This window comes from Xylaria bambusicola, assembly GCF_022495145.1.
Source record: "Xylaria bambusicola strain CBS 139988 unplaced genomic scaffold F5B22scaffold_13, whole genome shotgun sequence".
Lineage (NCBI taxonomy): Eukaryota > Fungi > Ascomycota > Sordariomycetes > Xylariales > Xylariaceae > Xylaria > Xylaria bambusicola.
The window spans coordinates 131,298-149,477 of record NW_025953566.1 but is presented as its reverse complement, the minus strand read 5'-3'; the positions used below and the strand labels follow the sequence as shown (position 1 = coordinate 149,477).

The window sequence follows — 18,180 nt, the reverse complement described above, 5'->3', positions numbered from 1 at the left end:
ATCGTGGCATCACTTGACGTTGTTCCCCTTACAATGCCAACTACTCCGCCAGTTCGTGAAATATATAGTTAGCCTAGAATATCTACCAAACCAGGTGTTTCACGCCAAGTCGGGACTGCACAATTTAGTAAAGAGAAAGAACGAAAAAAAAAAAAAAAAAAAAAAAACAATGTCCCGTCTTTGCACCCGATAGGGCGGGATGCTTTGTACTTCCTTGTTAATACACTATCGTGCAAATTGTTCGATCGCAGGCGGCAGCTTTGGGATACGCTGGCTAAATACCAGTGTCAGATTGGCGGCAATACTTTCTCGGAACTACTAACCCGCGGGGGTTTTCTAGAACAAAGCTGGATTGATTGCTCCACGTCCCCGGTCATTATTAATCTGTTGGGATACTACGTGGACGATCCCTTGATATTTCGTCCCTTCCCTTACTTCGATCTACCCCGCCGTTCCGAGTTAATGGCCGAGCAGGCTTGTGATGATGTCTGATCAGTTAGTTCCTTGTCTGGTTGTCAACATGATCATCAGAATCGAATTCAAATCCCATACCTCGGGCATCTTGGTTATGTTACCTTCCGATACCGACATAGTTGTCCCGGTAGATCACTGTCTGTGCAGGCGACGAAGAGATACTGAAGTGCAGAGATTCCCCGGCCCGGTTTTGAAGCCATATCTAGACCCCTACATTACCCAAACAGGCATGTCGACGGAGAACCCACACACATGATTCATTGTACTACTTCGTAGGCTGGAGTGGTGGGGGGAAACCAGCCCCTCCGGAGGAACAGACAATTGCGGAGACCGTTGAAACAGGTTAAACAGAGTCACAGAGCGCAAACATACCTGGAAACCACATTGTACATTGTGGCCTATTCACGAGGTATACTGAAGCCCCTCTCCTGCCACATGCCATACTTCACGAAACGTTGCGGGCATACGGACTTATTTCCTGGCGACCACCCTCACCACGGCACGTTGCTCGCCGTCTATGGACCGTAGTGGCTTGGTCTTTGATTGGGTGAGCAAGACATGCGGTGAAGTAGGTCTGATACAAGCCAAAGGCCTTGAAGTTGGCTGTCAATGAGCTTATGACAAGTTTCTGTGCGGTTTTAGCTAGGAACGAGCTTACTACTAATATCTTGGATTTACAGCACAGACGGCGGATAGCTAGCTCACTGAATTACTATACGCTAACGGTGCTTAACAGCTCCGTGGCGGCTGATCGGAGGAGAGTTCGGGGCAGATAGAAATGGGCGTGTCTACCATTGGGGGGAGTTTCATCCTCCGCCACTCAGTCAGTCGGCTACGTGGAGGATGCACCATCGCCATGTGTAAGTGACAGATGGCCTCTTTGGCAAATGCGTAGACAAAGCCCCGGGTCCTCGCTCGAATCTATTAACAGACCACGCGGGAAATGATACGTAACACAACCGACGCATCAGCTTCTCGTCAGCTAGGTATGCTCGGTACAACCAATGCGCCAGTGGCCACGCGCGAGGATGACGCTGCAAGTGTGAATATATATATGCCTTGAAGTAGTAAGTGCCGCGTCTCGACCAATGCCGGGGCGTACTACGTAGAGCGTGAGGATGTGTGTGTGTGTGACGAGCTCTGCTGCAACAGCTGGATAAGGACTAGACCATCGCCAACGCTGGCCCACTCCTTGGGCATCTTGTGCAGGGCAGGTATTGACGCCTTCCGTTTTGTCGCCAGAAATCGGACCGCACTACAGCCTACAGGCCCAGGCATAATCATGTGGTTCGTGGTTGGTATGCCGTCAATTGGTCCTCCCACGCCGTTTCGGCTGAGACCATGATGACCATGCCTGACTAAAAAAAGAGTCGCGTATGTAGACCGCTTAGGCTAGGCCGGCTTAGTTAGGAAGCGATACATGTCCGTCGCCAACACCGTTGTATGTCGGCATTCTGGGTGTCAGTGGTTGGTGCTACGTAAGGTTGGTCCCTCGGCGGTGGGTGCGTACGCGTGCTGGACCGTCTTCCCGACGTAGAGCGATAGACAGAGATAGACAGACATTGTTTTAGAAAAGAGAGAAAAAAGGAAGAGCCGCCACCCTGTTTAGCATTTCAGAAACGCTGTCGCACTGCTCCTCGCTTGGTCCCTCTCTCAAGAAATAAACCGGGCAGCGCAGATCCCTCATGATACTACTATACTATATCTATCACACAGTGGCGCCGGCAGCCTGTTACTGCACAGGCCGATGAAGGACTCCTGCACTGCAGCCCGCGAGCGTCTCGTCAATCAAGAAAGCAAACAAGCCTAATCTCAAAGACCGCCAGGCTCTGGTATGCGTTTTGCAAAAGAAATCCAGCTTGGTCTATTAGGCGCTCTATCTTGCCCAGCCGGTATGTCTCGACTCAATTGGCCGTTTTAGCGTCACCCCCATTTCCTACCACCAGGCAAAGGCCTGGACTTTTTCCAGTCGACAGCTGCATCCCACTTGATCAATACAGCTGACGTAGCCTTCTCGAAGGTAACCCTGCTTAGATCTGGACAGATCAATATTTCTGGCCGAGTGCGAGTCATTCCAGGGTGTCGAGACACAGCTTGTTAGTGGTGATCCAGCCTGCTTTATATTGATGCATGACAGATGATCGTGTAATACCCACTCCTTGTCTCTGGCCCCCATTGGACTTATAGATAAAGGAGGCCCAGCGTAAGAGATCATACATCTCATATTGCTGTTATTACCCACGCCGAATCATTATAGTGCAGCTTCTGTTGGTAAAGATTACTGGCCTCTACGGTGCCTTACCCTATCGATTGGATAGCCTAGCCGGGAATCGGGGATTTCAACAACGTTGTGATACTGAGGCGGCGTGAACATCCCTGCCTCCACCGAGTTGTGAGACCCGGTTAAGCGTTGCATCGTTCTCATAAAAATAGCATCATTCAGGTAGTCGAAATTGCGAGGAGATCATGTTCGGAGCCGTGCAAGGAGGCGTTGGAGGAGTCGGAGGAGCAGCGCCATTTTCCAATCCTTCCTCACACCCCTCGTCGGTCGAGGGACTCAAGAGTCGCGGCAGCGTGCAGCGTAGCAAACGCGAGCGGCACTCTACATTGGCAGCGCCATTCAAAGACGACTCAAGGCTGATAGCACTACGGTATGATCAAACCATCGCCTTAGAGCCCCCGATTCCTCTGCCGCCCCCTCGTTCACCCCGGCGACCGCCCCCTCGTGCCTCCTCCCTCAATCTCACAAGGCCTGCTGGGGTCACAAACTCACCTATTGTCGTGCCTCCTCCCATTCCGCCTCCCCGTCCTCCGCCGCCAACTGAGCAGCATCCCGCTCTACGCACCATCAGTACGCCCCGGACCTTTGACAGTCACGGAAGGAGAGATTCTGTGCACGCATCAATATCTTCTCACTCGTATGGCTCATACGTAAATGCCTATTACAGGGAGAACAGCAGCGACGAGGACGAGGACCCTTTTGCCTACGAGAAATACGGCGCGGTGTCCGGAGTGCAGCCGCTTCGATTAAAGTCCAATTCAGTTGGCTCGTCGATATACTCATATTACGAACGGGACTCTGGCTTCAGCCAAGAACAGAGCCGGGGCTACGTGCGACACGGAGAGAAGACCAGGAGAAAAGAAGGCACGCACGGGCGAGCGCGAGAACGAGAACGGGAACGGGAACGAGAGCAGGAGCAGGAGCGGGAACGGGGGCAGGAGCGAGTCAGCGAAGCAGACAGCAGGCCCAGCGAGTCGTCATTGTCGCCTGCACTTTCCGTCGGCAGCACAGCGTCGCCGGTATTGCCTGCATCCCCCGCGACCCCGCCGCCCCAGTTCTCGAGGCGGTTCAGGAGCTTCAGCCTGCGCACCGGCTCCTCGTACAGATCGTCGCCGTCGTCGCTAATGCGAATGCGCAAGAAGTCCACATCCACTGACGACGGGGAGGCGGCCGGGATGGGGCCCAGAAACGGGAGCTTGGATCTGGACGGGTCTCGATCGATGCGCATGTGCGCCGAGAGAGAGTGTGGTGGGAAGGGAGGTCTGGGAGGTCTGCACATGGACAATGACTCGAATGGCAAAGCCGCGGCCAGTAAAACCATGGCGGCCCCATCGCCCTCTTCCTTGTCGTCCTCCTCCACTTCGTCACCCCTGCCCCTCTCCCACTCGCTCTCCCATTCGCGGAGGCCGACTAACCCGATTCACTCAATTAATAACTCTAACCCCAGTGCCGTCCCAGGTCCTGCTGCTAGTCATGGACCGTCGTCGCCAGTTATCTCCACCAACATCCCCTGCGAAAGCTTCTTTGAGGAAGATGACTTAAGCAAACTCTCCTTTTCCATCCGCGGTAGCCTCATCTTCGGCGGCAAACGTCCGTGGAAGACAAGTGGCAGCACTAGCAGCGCCAATCACCATCAAAAGATGGCCGATAAGGCTGCGATCCCAGACCAGTCGACCTCTACCAATACCAAGATCAACTCCAGCGCCAATAACAATAACAACAAAGCTCGTGTCTTCCCCCTCGTCCCCACCGCGTCGAAAAGGGAACATGCCAATCCAGCGCCTGCGCGCCCCCCGCGCGAAGATGATATGGGCGTCGCCGCGATCATCCAAAAACCATTTCAACTTCCCGAGTCGTCGCACGCCCATCACCCCCAACAGCCGCCTAATGCCGTGAGCGATAACACATCCACATCCCATAAGCCACCCCCCAGTATTCGGGTCATTTCTGCAGAGGCCGAGAAGGAATCTCAAAAGGTGAGATCTCTCTATGAATCCGGGGAAGTTCTCCCATTCGGAGACGGTGACGTGCCTTCGCCAATTGGTGAGGCATTTGAGCCTCCCCAAGAAGTCCTGTCAGATGTGGTTGGCAATGACGCGTATGATTTCCTTGACTCTCCAAACTCCTTTCTGCCATTGATCGTGCTAACCAGCCTTGACTATGACAGACCAAGCGACCAAAGACTTGGACACCCTACTCAAACGTCGGCTTCTACGTCCTCGCTAGCGCAACAAGGTAATCGTGAACTAGCCGGCGGCATTGAGGACTGGGAGGGGGTAGATGGCCAAGATGTCGATCGCTACGGTTTTATTGTGCCCCATCGGCCAGAATCAAGCTCACCGCCCAGCACTGCAACACCACCTGGCTCTTCGCCTATCAGATATTCATCTCGGAAGAACAGAAACGTACTGATACGCAAGGATGCCGCGTCGCTTTCGGTGGGCGCTAAGCGCGGCCCTACCAAGAAGTTCTCAGCGCGATCTCTCAACACGCATACCTCCGAGGTTTCTGCTATGTCGCGCCGGTCCGTCCGATCTACTATTCGCCAGGCGACCAATAAGCTTCCCCACAACAGAGATAGGAGGTTGATCGACGAGGCTGGCGATCTACTTGCGCTGCAACCGGGACTCTCAAACATCACCGAAGATGAAGGGATTGACAAGATGATAGCCGAGATGAAACGCAAAGAGGGGAAACGCTCTGAGAAATGGCGAAAGATGGCTAAGATAGTGAAACCTGGTTCCGAAGGACAGGGTACAATCTTTCATTTTGATGCTAAGAACCCTAAGCTTATAGAGCGCACTTGGAAGGGTATACCGGATTGCTGGAGATCTGCGGCCTGGTATTCGTTTTTGGCCTCGAGCGCGAAGGCTGATCAAGTCAACTATGTATCTGATGAGGAGCTCATGGCCGCCTTCCGCCGTCTTGTTGACGAGCCATCACCGGATGACATACAGATCGACCTGGATGTCCCTAGGACTATCAACCAGCACATCATGTTTAGGAGGAGATATCGAGGCGGACAACGACTCTTATTTCGGGTCTTGCATGCCATGTCCCTCTACTTTCCCGATACTGGCTATGTCCAGGGTATGGCAACGTTAGCGGCGACCTTACTTAGCTACTATGACGAGGAACAATGCTTTATCATGCTTGTGCGACTTTGGCAGTTCCGTGGCCTCAACCGGATATATCAAACCGGTTTTGTTGAACTCATGGGCGCCCTAAAAGATTTTGAAACGCATTGGCTGAACGACAAGGATGTGGCAGAAAATTTGGTAAGTTGCAACCAAAGTCCTCGAAGGTTACGAATCTCCTAATTCTCTTTAGAAAGAGCTTTGCATCGATCCCACGGCCTATGCTACTCGATGGTACTTAACTCTATTCAATCTGTCAATACCATTTCCGGTTCAGCTTCGCGTTTGGGACGTCTTCATGTTGCTCGGCTCCTCTCCTCCCGAGCAGCCGCTACCTACTCCAGGGACAGGCAAGGAGACGGAAAATTATCCCACATCTAAGGGACTGGAGATATTACATGCAACAAGTCTTGCCATCATCGACACGCTACATTCGACACTTATCGACTCCGACTTTGAAAACGCCATGAAGTCTCTCACCTCGTGGGTCCCTATTAAGGACGAGCAGAGGTTCCTGGAAGTCGTGAAAATTGAATGGAAGAAGCACCAGAGCAAACAGAAGAAAAAGGCATAGGATGCACCTTTTCACGCTCTGGCCCTTCCATCATTACACGAATCTAATTCAGAGATTCTACGCCCACACTCTTCACGCACAACTAAGCCCAAGTGCCTAGACAGGCGATAAACACTCTATGCCATATTTAATGACCTTTATCGTATGAATGTCGATGAAGCGTTTCCTAATACTGTTCTACCTTCATGCCCAAGGGTTTTAAAAGCAAAATCCGTGCTGGCGACACATCGCCTTTTTTCTTTCTTTGCCGCCTTACAACCTGTTTTTATGCATTATACCTTTACGCATTATACCCTTACGCATTCGATTATACTCATAGTTGCTCTGCGTGTTTCATAGGACACGGAGTCGACTTTGGATTGCTCCACGAATATTCCCTTTGTTGTCAATTGGATGTGGTCTATTGCGGACCAGAAAGTATGGCGAATTATGATGCTATGGCTCCATAGGCGGTTCTTTTCTTGAGTTGGAGATGGGCTATGAAACATCAAATAGTTATGCACAAATAAAGTAATGTTGCACTTAACATAGGGTATTAAGTTATGATGATGTCGATGGAGATGTATTTGGCTTAAAACAAAGTTTATTGATGAAAACTTAATTGATTAACATCAATTTACCTACTGTGGTGAGTTACTTTTGAAACGCGGTTGTTATGGCCTGCTGGACTTTATCAAGTACTTGCCAGAAACACCAGTCCTAGCATTTCGATGATTACCAGGAAAGTTCAAAGCGCGAAACACTCATGCCGCAATGCTTTGAAATCAGGTCTCCGTCCACACACGGAAAAAGCGCAGGTGCACATATACAGAGCCCTTTCTGTTTGCTATAGGAAGCATTATCTTGAGATTACGGCGTTCTATTATCCGCTGAGAACTCTTTGTCGTTAATGAAAAGCGGAATCCTGAAATATCATCCAGATCACCGCCCACCTATACAGCCAATTTGCATTGAGACGCATTCACTTCCAAGTCATTTTTCACCGTTTCCTCAGAATGAGGCCCTAAAGGACACTTACAAGCATCTTCATTTCAACTTACACCCTAGACTATGCTCAATAGTAACCCTTTCATATGACGAAAAGGTGAATGAAACATCTACATAATGGCGCCACCAACAGATCTGGATCTAGATCCGGATGATCCTCCCCCTTCGTACGCCGAGGCCACGAGCACGAGCCGTCACCGTCATCGCAACAGCAACAACAATCAGATTGACGCCAGACGCTACACCCTTGCCACCATCTCAAGCACGATAATCCAACCCGTCTATGCTCATATCAGAAGCAGGATCGACGAACCAATCTTTCCCCAGGCCTTCTCCTTGTATTGCCAAAGCCTACAACACTATACGATTGGGGAGGGCCAGGTGTCGCCGCTCTATGCCGTTTCAACGCATGGGTTCGGCATGCGACCTGACATGGTCATTCACAGGGGCATTTCAAGGGATTGTACGTTATTTTCGTCTTTGAGTCATCCTGTGAAGCTACACCATTTTCATACATTTATATATCCCCATACACATACACAATACCCTTAGTAACCTCGTACGCTAACATCTTCCCCCCTTTTCCCCTAACCGTAGCGCCACCCCTAGCAACGATAGATCACCAACCATTCAGCCACTCGACAACCATCACGCTCCCAGCACGCCAAGGATCGGGGTTCCTCGTGGCTCATGAGCTCCTCGAGTCCGTCGGCGCGTTCACGCGGATCATGAGTTTCAGCATCGAGACGAACGCCTCGGGCCGGGGCAGAGAGCGCTTCGAGTGGCGGCACAGCCGCGGCTTCGAGGTCGAGACGCTCGGCGGGCGGCATTCGGGGTGGAAGCTCGTACGCGTGTCGAATCCGCCTCTGTCGATACTACACCCCTCGTCTCTGTATGCGCCCTTGAAGAGGAAGTATAGCAGCAATGTGTTAGGGCAGAGCAGCGACGGGAAAGAGGTTGTGGCGGTGTGGTCGGAAGTGAGTTGGTCCATAACAAAAGTCCTGCGCTTCAGATTCCTTGGGACAGGCGCGGATGGGTCGCTCGGGGATCGTTGGGCGGTCATGGCTGTTGCATCGGCATTGGCCATTTGGTATCGCGAGAGGAGGTCTACCAGTGCGGGTTTCTGATAATGGAGGATTGTTGTTGTGTGCGTTTCAAAGGAATTCGATTGAAGGACTTTATACATAACCGAGGGGGCCAAAAACCACGTCACAAAGTCTATATTTACATAATATTCACTTTCAATAGCAGTATTACCTGTCAACGGCCTGATCTTTGCTTGGTTTCAGCTATGACTCAAAAGTCTACACAGTGTATTCTCAATGCAAAGAAAATATCAATTGGCATAAAATCTATTACTGGAATGAAAATCTATGATTGAATAGTAAGTACTATTTGAGAGCAGACGGTGCAGGGAAAGGTTAAGTGCCGAATATCACTCGCCATCTCGACGTTCTATCATCTTCCTAAAACCGTCATAAATGAGCAATACGGTGCTCACTAGACACATGAGGACGAAGATAGTAAGATGGACAAGGTAACGACAAAGAAGAGGATCCCTACTAAGAAAGTTAGCACAATGCAACTTGTGTCAACTCACCTACCAATTCGACGGGCCATTCTCTCCATGAGCTCATCTACATCGTCCCATTGCCCCTGAATAGGTGGGCCATGTTGACGGCTACGACCACGTTCTGATCTACGCGAGCCAAAATCTGGCGCTGTTGCCATACCACCAACAATGGCATTCCTTCGCTGCAAGTTTGGCGGCTGTTGGCCCGTTTCAGCGTAGTGTCTCGCACTTCTTCGTGGTAGCCGTTGTGGTGGTGAAGCTGCCCTTGGGTCGTACGTTACCTGCACCCCTGACGCCAACTGGACTCTTTGACGAGGCCCATGAACATTTCTGCTCGATCTGAGTTCAACGCGATGCGCCGCTCCATTATTATCAATAAAAAGTATTTCAGGCTCTGCCTCATCATGCGCCGTTGCATTATCGCCAATAAAAAGTCTTGCAAGCTCTGCCTCATCAAAGAGAGGTCCGGGAGCGTCGTCTCCGTGATCGTCTGATGGGCTATCATCAGCGTTGCCATGGCGGCAATGCCGACATTTTGGGGGGATCTGTCTTATACACTTGGATATGGCTTTACGCATATTATTCATCCCAGCTTCTAGTGGTCTGAGGCTAATGTAATGCTCGCAATCGCGGTGCCATAGAGGCTCTCGGCAAGAAGGACAAGTTGCCGAATCCGAGGCTATGACCCAAGTCTGTACGTCCTCGAGACCGAAGGCGTGGCCACAAGGCAAAACTGTAAATGTCTCGAAATTCTCACCATCTGCGGGATCTGAGATAGCGAGTGACTTGCTGCAGATCTGGCAGTCTACTTTGAAGGAGACATCAGGGAGGATGTTGCCTTCAGGGGAAAAATGAGGTAACCAGTTTGTCGCGAAGTTATCCGTGATGCAGTTCTCAGACATGTTGAAAAAAGTTTACCTAAATCTGATTAACTGTTTCTGGTAGTGTAAATGAGATCTAGACGTACTTGATTTCTTCAGTTAAGCTTGTTCCTGACAAATATCTGAAGGTGGTGGTGCAGTTAGCTGCTTGTCCAATGATGAGGACTGTCTCGAAGCGACGTCAAGAACCTCTTAAATAACTTTCGATCTCGTGGGATTATTTGTTCATTGTTTCTAAACATGACAAAGGTATGAGCTTTCCAGAAGAAACAAGTCAATTAAGGCGCTCTCTCGTGGAACAAGCCCTTTGTTTGGCAAGAATAGTCCTTGTGTAGACATCTAAGGTAGAGCTTCAAGTATCGAGGAGCATAGTCTTGGTTAGGGAAACCATCGTATTGTCATTGATCTTCCGTATCTGTTTAATAAGCAGTATTTTAATTCTAGTGGTGTACACCCGGCACGTATTATGAGTATGCTATTCGCCTCCTTAAGCAAGTCCACAAGAGTGAAGATGGGGTACCTAATTGCTTCTCTAGCTACCCCAGCCCAATATTACCCTCTCTCCCTAAACACTAGCGACGGGCTTTGGGAACTCCTATCAGCTCCCTAATCAATCTATACACTATGATAATATAAGCTCATGCTTACAATCTGCAGCCTTGAAGGAATGCCGTCAACTGGTTCGAAAAGTTATAACTAGTTAGTCTGGGTAGAAATATTAAGTTCTCCTATACTATGCTGTTCTAACCCTCCCGCAAGGACCTTGTCTGAACCATTGTTGCGACCGCGAATCCAACCCAAAGACTTATGTCGTCGTAGACCCATCTTCATTGCTTTTCGGATAGGCGTAGGATTTCTCCCGTCTTCGGGTTGTTCGATCTTGATATTACCAGTGGATTTTGCTCGTTTGATAATGGCCCTATCTTGGCCTTCAACTATGTTGTTATCGTCACCCTCATCGAGCATCTGAGTCTGCACGCAATCTTCGTACGCACTTTGAAATCCCGCACTACTGAAAGGCTCTTGATTATATGGCCCAGAGCGGCGAACAAGGGCATGTGCAGGCGACAAGAACTCTGTAGGTGTCGAAAATTTAGTATTGTGCTGGATATCGGTCCAAGGGGTATTCTCGCTGCCAATCTGAAATTTATGGACCTCCTCAGCAATACGACTTGCTAGTGGACCTCTCGCACCGTCGTTACCAGATTGTCGCACGCAACGCTTTCCAGATATAGAACGGCGTTTCATTGTATCTATCTGTTGGTCCAGAGCTTGTACCTCTCGGTAGCTTTCTGCAGTGGGAAGTAGCTTGAGCTCTGGGTACTCCAAAAACCCATGAGACATCAGGGAACCCTGGGTTGTGAGTCCATGGTCAGGAGTGCGACCAATAGAGCCTGTGTGCATCATTTTGTTCCAGCTAGATTTCAGTGCCTTGCCGAGCTGGCTCGATATGTTTCTGGATGTTTCGGTCAAATCTGGCCCCATTGCCTGTTTATTGTCTGTTCTAGGTTTGGAAAGATCCGGGCTCGGTACAGCTGCAAAATCCCGAGCAATTACCCTATCCTTAGCACCAGCTGCTGCCGTTCTCTCCCGGCGTGTATGTGATGGCCATTTCGCCCATGAGGCGGGAGGAGTGTGCAGTCTCAGAGGCTGATCTTTGGGGACGTTATGTCTAAACTGAGCTTGACTTTCTCGTTGTACGGCCTCGGCCTGAAGCTGCTCTACCCACTCTTGAAAGACACCAGCATGTATGCCAACAGTCCTTCCAGCTTCAGCATCTTTCGTTCCGCCAATATCCTCCGGCACCGGAAGGGGATGTCTCGCCTTGTCTTTTCCTATACTCTTTTTACCGGTGGTTGTATTGATATCGAGGCATCGAGTCCCGGGATGGATGGCTTGAGCTTCGGAACTATTTAAGTCTGCTTTGAGGGCCGATACTTTGATGAGTCTACCTTTCAAACGTCCAGTGTGGTGATCCGCTCCTTGGTTCTTAGTACGTTGCCGGTGGCCTGTGGCTTCCTCTTGGGTTTCTGTGTAATATGTCAGTCAATGATAGTGACCACGCATAGCGAATCCACGCGAATTGATGAGTGACGCAATTAGCTCTTTCCAACTAGGCAACTCCCACTCCCCATATATTTCAAGGAAGGATATGATGGATTTTGGGAGCTCACCAGGGACCGTTTTGGAGGGTAGACAATGTTCCTGATTCGAGTCTATCGCGGATAGCTGTAACTTCTGTGACTTTCGGCAATCTACCAGGTGCATTCCAATCTCTTCGTTACTTTTGTTCAATCCCATATGCGAGCTCGGCATTCTGGACTTTTTGGGGATTGCAAGATATAATTTGGACAGAATCGAACTTTTACCAATACTTGAATCTTTAGAATCATCAAATTCCTCTCTGAATTTGCTACGCACTGGTGTCCTGGGATATCGGCGCGCTGGTGTGAGCCCAAACCGTTTCTCAATCGATTTTAGCTCCTCTTCTCTCTGCCGAAAACTTTCTGTTTCTGAAGCATTGATGGACAATGCCTCAGCCATGCCAACCCGTGTGAACTCTGGATCAGTTTTGGTATGATCTGATGATGGCATTTTGTTTAGAGCTGTTCGATATGAGCTGCCTGAGTTCTCACTATCCGTTACGTTATATTGACTGACGGATCCTTCGTTGTGTCAGCTTAGTACAGTTCATCTGAGTTGTTACTCACAACCTCACTTACCTTGAGCTGAAGAAAGTGGCTGCAGTATCTGGCGATTTCCCAGAAGCTCTGTTAGGCTTTGATGCGAGTCCATTGGTGCAGCCTGTTGGCTATTTGGCCTGGTGGTGTATCGAGATGACGTATAACGTGAGGATACGTCTTGGTCCTGATCCTCCGTAGGTGTCGATGCTGTGTCAATTACATTATGTATTAGGTTAGAGGGATGATACGATACAATAGATTCATTGCCAGTGATCTGCTCTGGTGTCATCGGCCAAGCGCCTGGGGGGTGCTCTCGTACAATCGAACTGGAAGCAACAGTCTGTTCCGTGAAGATCGAATGACTTGAAGACTTTCCTGAATACTGCTGCCCTGCAGCTCTATCTGTGATATCACAATTGTTTGAGCTTTCGTGTCCTATCTCAGGATCTGAGCAGCTTGATGAGTCCGAAGCGCAATGTACGTTCTGACTCCGTAACCACACATCCATTGGTGAATATCGGCCATCTGTCGTCTCAAAAGAGTCGCTAGAGATATCCCTGTTTTCACTGTCCTCTTCGAGGTGGGTATTTTGACCAGTTTGCATGGCTTGGCTTGTTCCAATCATTCCGTTTTGCATGGCAGGCTTGATATAGTAACTAGTGGCATCTGTTTCGGATGCCTGGGTTGTGTTATTGTCTAGCTTGGACAATGAGCGTTCTGGTAGTAGTGATTGAGGACGAGAGGCTGCTCTAGCCTCTACTAATGGTTCAATATAGCTTTCTATGTGGATCTCGCTGTAAGACAAGCGCCATGAGGCAGTAGAGGGGGATCCACGACCACTTCCTCCCAATAGATGAACAGGGGTAAGATGCGGAGATGATTGGGGCTGAACAACAGAGTCGACTTTGTTGAGTATGTTGTATTCCTGACAAGAGTTGTCGATAGATGCTTTAGGTGACTTAGAGTGGTGGCTTCGCTGTTGGAATGACTCTTGCGGCCCTGTAATAACAGGGGTTGAGGGAAATGGTGTCCCTGACGGTGTGTGGATCTCCTTTATAGGTTCTTGATCGTCGACGGCAGAAACAGAGAATTCAATTGTATCTCTGGGACCACCTCCGGGAAGCTCAGACTCTCTGCAATCATTGATGACAGGAGGCTTGAGAGGTGAGAGCCCCATGTTATTGTCTTCATCCTCCTCTTCCTCTTCTTCACTTTTCAGCTCGTCTTGAATTCGTTTGTGCATTAGACGCTTAAGCTCTGCGCGTCGGGCAAGTTCTTCATCACTAGTACCAACAGAGGGTCCAGAGCAGGCCTTGGAGTCGGCTCGGTGGGATAAACGCCGAATAAACTTTGTTCTGAATGATCCCAAGGCAGTCATGTTTGGCTCTCGAGTGTTTCTGTCTGGACCCTCGTCGTCGGAGTCTTCTACGTCAACGGCTTCTGGATCGACAATATTATGGTAGGCGGGGATGATCAGCTGTGAAGGGCCCCGGGAGGCTAAGATGGATGACAGATACATATCAGTGTCAGATCGTGACAGCGTCTTAGACAATCTTGCACGAGGTGGCTGGATAGGCAGTTCAAGGGGCTCTGTTTGTGTCTTTTTCTCGGACGACTGGTGATTACGACAACAACAGAGGATAGACATTCTCATGGAAGGCCATTGAACACAGCGTTAGAAGAGGACATGTAACATTACGCATGTGTTGAAGCGGCCAACAGTTGGGAGAAACAGAGGTGTCGAAACGTGAGAGCAGGTTGTCGGGGCTCTTGTCTACAGTCCATACTGTGGCATTGCCCTACCTGGAAGCGACTGGACTGCCGCTGCCTCGGACAGCATACACGTTAGGAGAAGGAGCTAGGGGCTTTCGATATCTTCACCATTACATACTAGATAGGTCCCTAGGCAGGTGCGCTGTAGGCGTAGGCACCAAAGCAGGTAAGGACGTCGGCAAGTGAGAGCCTCCTGCCACCGAGCACTTGGAAGCTCTTTGGGGAGGAAGGAATAAGGGGCAGACACAACATTGGAACCGATTCACAAGAGTTGGTGGTCCTGGTGATAATTTCCTCTCTTGTTACAGCAACTCGCTGGTCTGCGCCCATGTGCCATATCAATTCTATCGGAGACGTAGCTAGTCTACAAATATAAAGAGGTCTGTAGTATGGTTGGAGCTGTAGAGCTATGTGTGTAAGACTTGCTCTGCATGAACGTTAGCTATCTATGAAGAAAGACGGCACCCGGTTTCAATAGGATTTGATTCTATAAACCCATTTCATTGTGAGCTATCGCTCGGTTTATGGAGGTCTGAACAAATAACTAGTATAGTTGATCATTGACTGAAGTTGAATCATCGCTTTTCGGGGCCCGGATGGCTTGAACTAAATATTCGTTTAGTTTCTTGAATCAATGAAACAATTCATGTAGTCCAATTGTGGAATTCGAAAACCTCGATGCAGAAACTGACTCCAAAGCACGATATATGGCCGTTCAGTCAAAGATTGATCTAGCAGCGCTAATTACCCCGACGCTAGACTAGATCCGCCATCGGTAGCGTTCATGTACGACCTAGAGCTCGAAAGCAGATAGTCAAAGCCTGTTAATTAGATCGAATTTATAAAACGAGGTTATCTATATTAAACTCATAAACATTTTACTGATCATTGAATACTTTACTAAAAGTTAGTTTATAGTGAGACTAGATTTGAAAGGCTTGGTCTGCCATGTCAAGTGCAAAGTGCATACATATATGTAAGATACCTACCTGGCGTGATAGGATAAGCGAGTTGTGTTGATGCGAGATTAGCACAGGGATTCTCCTCTTCAAAACCATTCTTGCGTACCCATAAGATGATACTTGGGTCCGCACGATCTATCCGTACTGATTGAGCAGCGGCATCTAGCCCAAGAACTCATTGTGTCACCATACCTTGGCTTTCGCCTACTTGCAACATCTCAAGAGTAAGAAGTTGGCCCGCGAGTCAATAATTACATCAATCATCTGTTGAGTTATATAAGGAATCTGCACTGGCCCAGCTTGGTTGACCGTCGAGCTTTGAATGAAGGAGGGCATAGAATGGGCTCTGTGATGTCTTTCGCTAGAGGCGACTTGTTGCTTGTTTTTCTAGCTTTGGCGTTATATGTAGTGCGTCGAGCTATACTTCCCAAGCCGCTGGCTGGCATCCCGTATAATCGCGATGCCGCCCAAAAATTGTTCGGCGACGTCCCTGAGATGATGAGTTATGTCATGCGCACGAAACGAATATTCGTGAGTCTTCAAAAAACAGCCATCATAGCGGATCTGACTGTTTAACCATAAAACAGTGCTGGCTTACCTCACTCACTACACGGCATCAAAGTGTTATTGTTCAGGCATTCATTAAACCGGGATCGCTACCGTGGGTCGTGGTTACAGACCCCTTTGAGGCGCAAGATATTCTCTTAAGACGGAAAGAATTTGACCGCAGTGGCTTCTTCGGAGAGCTGATCAGCGGCATTCTCCCTGAGCAGCACATTCAATTCTTGTCGACAGATGCGCGCTTCAAGAACAATCGGAACCTTATCAATCACCTTATGGCCCCAACTTTTATCAGCAAAGTAAGTGCACCAGAGGTGTATAGATCAGTCTGCACCTTAATCAAGGTATGGCAGGCCAAGTGTGACAGAGCGAAGGGTCGGCCGTTCTCGGCTCATCATGATATAACATACGCAGCCCTAGACGGCATATTCGCCTCTTCATTTGGACTGCCTGAAGCGGAGAGCATTACGATCCAGCGTCTCGCAGCCGTGTCGGAATGGAAACCTGACTTAACCTCTGATACTGATCAGCCGGTCCAATTCCCAGACAGCAAGATCCCTGAGACATTCGCCGCGGTTTTGACATTAGCAAACTCAGTGACGGACACACAATTGTCTCCAGCCCCTATCCTCACCTCATGGGTATTTCGAAAGCTCCCGTACATGAGGAATGCCACAGCTATTAAGGATAGCTATATTCGGAATAAAGTAGACGAATCAATAGCTCTGATAGACAAGGGCAATGACGAGCCTCGCAGTGCCTTACACTCTGTTTTGCTACGCGAGAGGGAGGTTGCTAGCAAGGAACGTCGTCAACCAAATTACCACAAGCGGGGTATTTATGACGAGTTCTTCGGCTTCATGATGGCTGGGCACGATACTTCGGCTACCACCGTGGCCTGGGGAGTCAAAATGTTGACTGATAATCCCCATGTTCAGGACAACCTACGCACGGCTCTTCATACTGCGTTTCCCCAAGCCTCCCAAGCAAAGCGAGCCCCTACTTACCCAGAGATCGCCAAGGTGCACATTCCCTATCTCGATGCCGTGGTTGAAGAGGTGCTCCGACACGCCAACACCATCGCATTCGTAGTGCGCCAGGCCCTACAAGACACAACCGTGCTCGGACGTCACATCCCTAAGGGAACCGATGTATTCTTGATGGCTAACGGCGCCGGGTACTTGGAGCCCAACATGAACATACTAGACAGTGTCCGTAGCCCTGGGGCGCGACGCAGCGAAAGAAAAGCCCTCACAGGTGTCTGGAACGACAAAGACATTGGCACATTCCGACCTGAGCGCTGGCTCAAGACAGACGCAGTATCTGGCGTGGTGACTTTCGATCCTGCATCTGGGCCCCAACTTGCTTTTGGACTAGGACCGCGCGGGTGCTTCGGCAAGAGACTGGCGCTGCAGACCCTTAAAATGCAATTTGTACTGATTATCTGGCACTTTAAGCTGCTTCAAGTACCGCTTCACTTGGGCGGGTACGATGCTGTACAGAAGTTTGCGAGAGAGCCGACACAATGTTACGTGCGGTTAGAAAACGCGCTCGTATAGATCAGCCAGTGGTGCAAAAGATCGAATAGCCCCTATTCTAGGCTGCGTAGGATTGGATGTAGGTCTATCACCTCAAATTGCTCGATCAGCTGGCATTAGCATAGCCAATTCGAGTGTCGCAGCCTAAAGGTCTTTGGTATATGTTAGACTCTTCACTCCGTAGGTACCCCTATATATTGACCTGCCGATCTCCTCTTGAACAAAGTGATACGTGACGCCCTTTCGAACTAGATGTTGTTGCTGATACCATCGCCATGCCTGTTCAAATTTAAGCGAGATGGGCGGTGTATACTTTCGGGGTTACAGCACAGAATAGGGCACACCCTCGTTTTTGTGTGTGCTGTCAGCTCAAATATGTACGTGGTGGCATCGTCTTTTGATCGTAGAGAGAGAGGATAATATGAAAAAGTAGTCATCATATGTAGCAATGCCTAGTACCACCTGCCTACATTTACAGAGGTGAGGCTTGAAGTGCTGTACATTTACAGATGGGCTGTCTCAATCCTCAACTTGGCATCTCTTATTGATTCCTGGTATTAAACCTCTTTAGGCGTAGTGATATGCCCACATCATGTATGGGAGAGTCTGGTAGAGCAAAGGTAAGGAAGGTGTACTTTCTCCAAGGATGAGTTCTCGACCCCCAGTGGACTGTAAGTAAGCTACCTAGGTAGGTACCCACATACCCGATAAGTCCCCGAATCGGTTGTGCTTTGTTCACGGCCGATGTAGGTGGG

The 18,180-nt window shown here is 49.5% G+C and overlaps 5 protein-coding genes across 5 annotated transcripts; 3 read left to right on the top strand and 2 right to left on the bottom strand.

The window, feature by feature from the left end:
* The first annotated feature begins 2,819 nt into the window (after positions 1–2,819).
* Positions 2,820–6,559, top strand: F5B22DRAFT_74922 (rab-GTPase-TBC domain-containing protein). The gene is made up of 3 exons (XM_047980540.1): positions 2,820–4,853; positions 4,923–6,033; positions 6,086–6,559. The coding sequence occupies exons 1-3, from the start codon at positions 2,941–2,943 to the stop codon at positions 6,464–6,466; spliced, it is 3,405 nt and encodes a 1,134-aa protein (XP_047832286.1). The 5' UTR covers positions 2,820–2,940; the 3' UTR covers positions 6,467–6,559.
* A 904-nt stretch (positions 6,560–7,463) lies between these two features.
* On the top strand, positions 7,464–8,798 carry F5B22DRAFT_74925 (uncharacterized protein). The gene is made up of 2 exons (XM_047980541.1): positions 7,464–7,916; positions 8,051–8,798. The coding sequence occupies exons 1-2, from the start codon at positions 7,571–7,573 to the stop codon at positions 8,578–8,580; spliced, it is 876 nt and encodes a 291-aa protein (XP_047832285.1). The 5' UTR covers positions 7,464–7,570; the 3' UTR covers positions 8,581–8,798.
* Positions 8,799–8,888: 90 nt separating this feature from the next.
* F5B22DRAFT_644942 (uncharacterized protein) lies at positions 8,889–9,928 on the bottom strand (the record flags this gene model as incomplete). The annotated part of the gene is made up of 2 exons (XM_047978510.1): positions 8,889–9,012; positions 9,054–9,928. The coding sequence occupies 2 exons, from the start codon at positions 9,926–9,928 to the stop codon at positions 8,889–8,891; spliced, it is 999 nt and encodes a 332-aa protein (XP_047832284.1).
* A 632-nt stretch (positions 9,929–10,560) lies between these two features.
* F5B22DRAFT_74838 (uncharacterized protein) lies at positions 10,561–14,337 on the bottom strand. Its single transcript, XM_047980539.1, has 3 exons — positions 12,631–14,337; positions 12,082–12,573; positions 10,561–11,937 (listed from the first exon to the last, which is right to left on the bottom strand). The coding sequence occupies exons 1-3, from the start codon at positions 14,243–14,245 to the stop codon at positions 10,604–10,606; spliced, it is 3,441 nt and encodes a 1,146-aa protein (XP_047832283.1). The 5' UTR covers positions 14,246–14,337; the 3' UTR covers positions 10,561–10,603.
* Positions 14,338–15,037: 700 nt separating this feature from the next.
* Positions 15,038–18,082, top strand: F5B22DRAFT_600023 (cytochrome P450). Its single transcript, XM_047974499.1, has 4 exons — positions 15,038–15,340; positions 15,396–15,857; positions 15,914–17,577; positions 17,739–18,082. The coding sequence occupies exons 2-3, from the start codon at positions 15,666–15,668 to the stop codon at positions 17,444–17,446; spliced, it is 1,725 nt and encodes a 574-aa protein (XP_047832282.1). The 5' UTR covers positions 15,038–15,340; positions 15,396–15,665; the 3' UTR covers positions 17,447–17,577; positions 17,739–18,082.
* Positions 18,083–18,180: the final 98 nt, after the last annotated feature.

Excerpts from the sequence above, each read along its gene's own strand:
- F5B22DRAFT_600023 (XM_047974499.1), top strand. The coding sequence starts at position 15,666 with ATGGGCTCTGTGATGTCTTTCGCTAGAGGCGACTTGTTGCTTGTTTTT. Across the intron at positions 15,858-15,913 it reads TGCGCACGAAACGAATATTC|TGCTGGCTTACCTCACTCAC; the intron begins GTGAGTCTTCAA and ends ACCATAAAACAG.
- F5B22DRAFT_74925 (XM_047980541.1), top strand. The coding sequence starts at position 7,571 with ATGGCGCCACCAACAGATCTGGATCTAGATCCGGATGATCCTCCCCCT. Across the intron at positions 7,917-8,050 it reads CAGGGGCATTTCAAGGGATT|CGCCACCCCTAGCAACGATA; the intron begins GTACGTTATTTT and ends CCCTAACCGTAG.
- F5B22DRAFT_74838 (XM_047980539.1), bottom strand. The coding sequence starts at position 14,245 with ATGAGAATGTCTATCCTCTGTTGTTGTCGTAATCACCAGTCGTCCGAG. Across the intron at positions 12,574-12,630 it reads GCCACTTTCTTCAGCTCAAG|GATCCGTCAGTCAATATAAC; the intron begins GTAAGTGAGGTT and ends GACACAACGAAG. Across the intron at positions 11,938-12,081 it reads ACCCTCCAAAACGGTCCCTG|AAACCCAAGAGGAAGCCACA; the intron begins GTGAGCTCCCAA and ends CATATTACACAG.
- F5B22DRAFT_74922 (XM_047980540.1), top strand. The coding sequence starts at position 2,941 with ATGTTCGGAGCCGTGCAAGGAGGCGTTGGAGGAGTCGGAGGAGCAGCG. Across the intron at positions 4,854-4,922 it reads GATGTGGTTGGCAATGACGC|ACCAAGCGACCAAAGACTTG; the intron begins GTATGATTTCCT and ends TGACTATGACAG. Across the intron at positions 6,034-6,085 it reads AGGATGTGGCAGAAAATTTG|AAAGAGCTTTGCATCGATCC; the intron begins GTAAGTTGCAAC and ends AATTCTCTTTAG.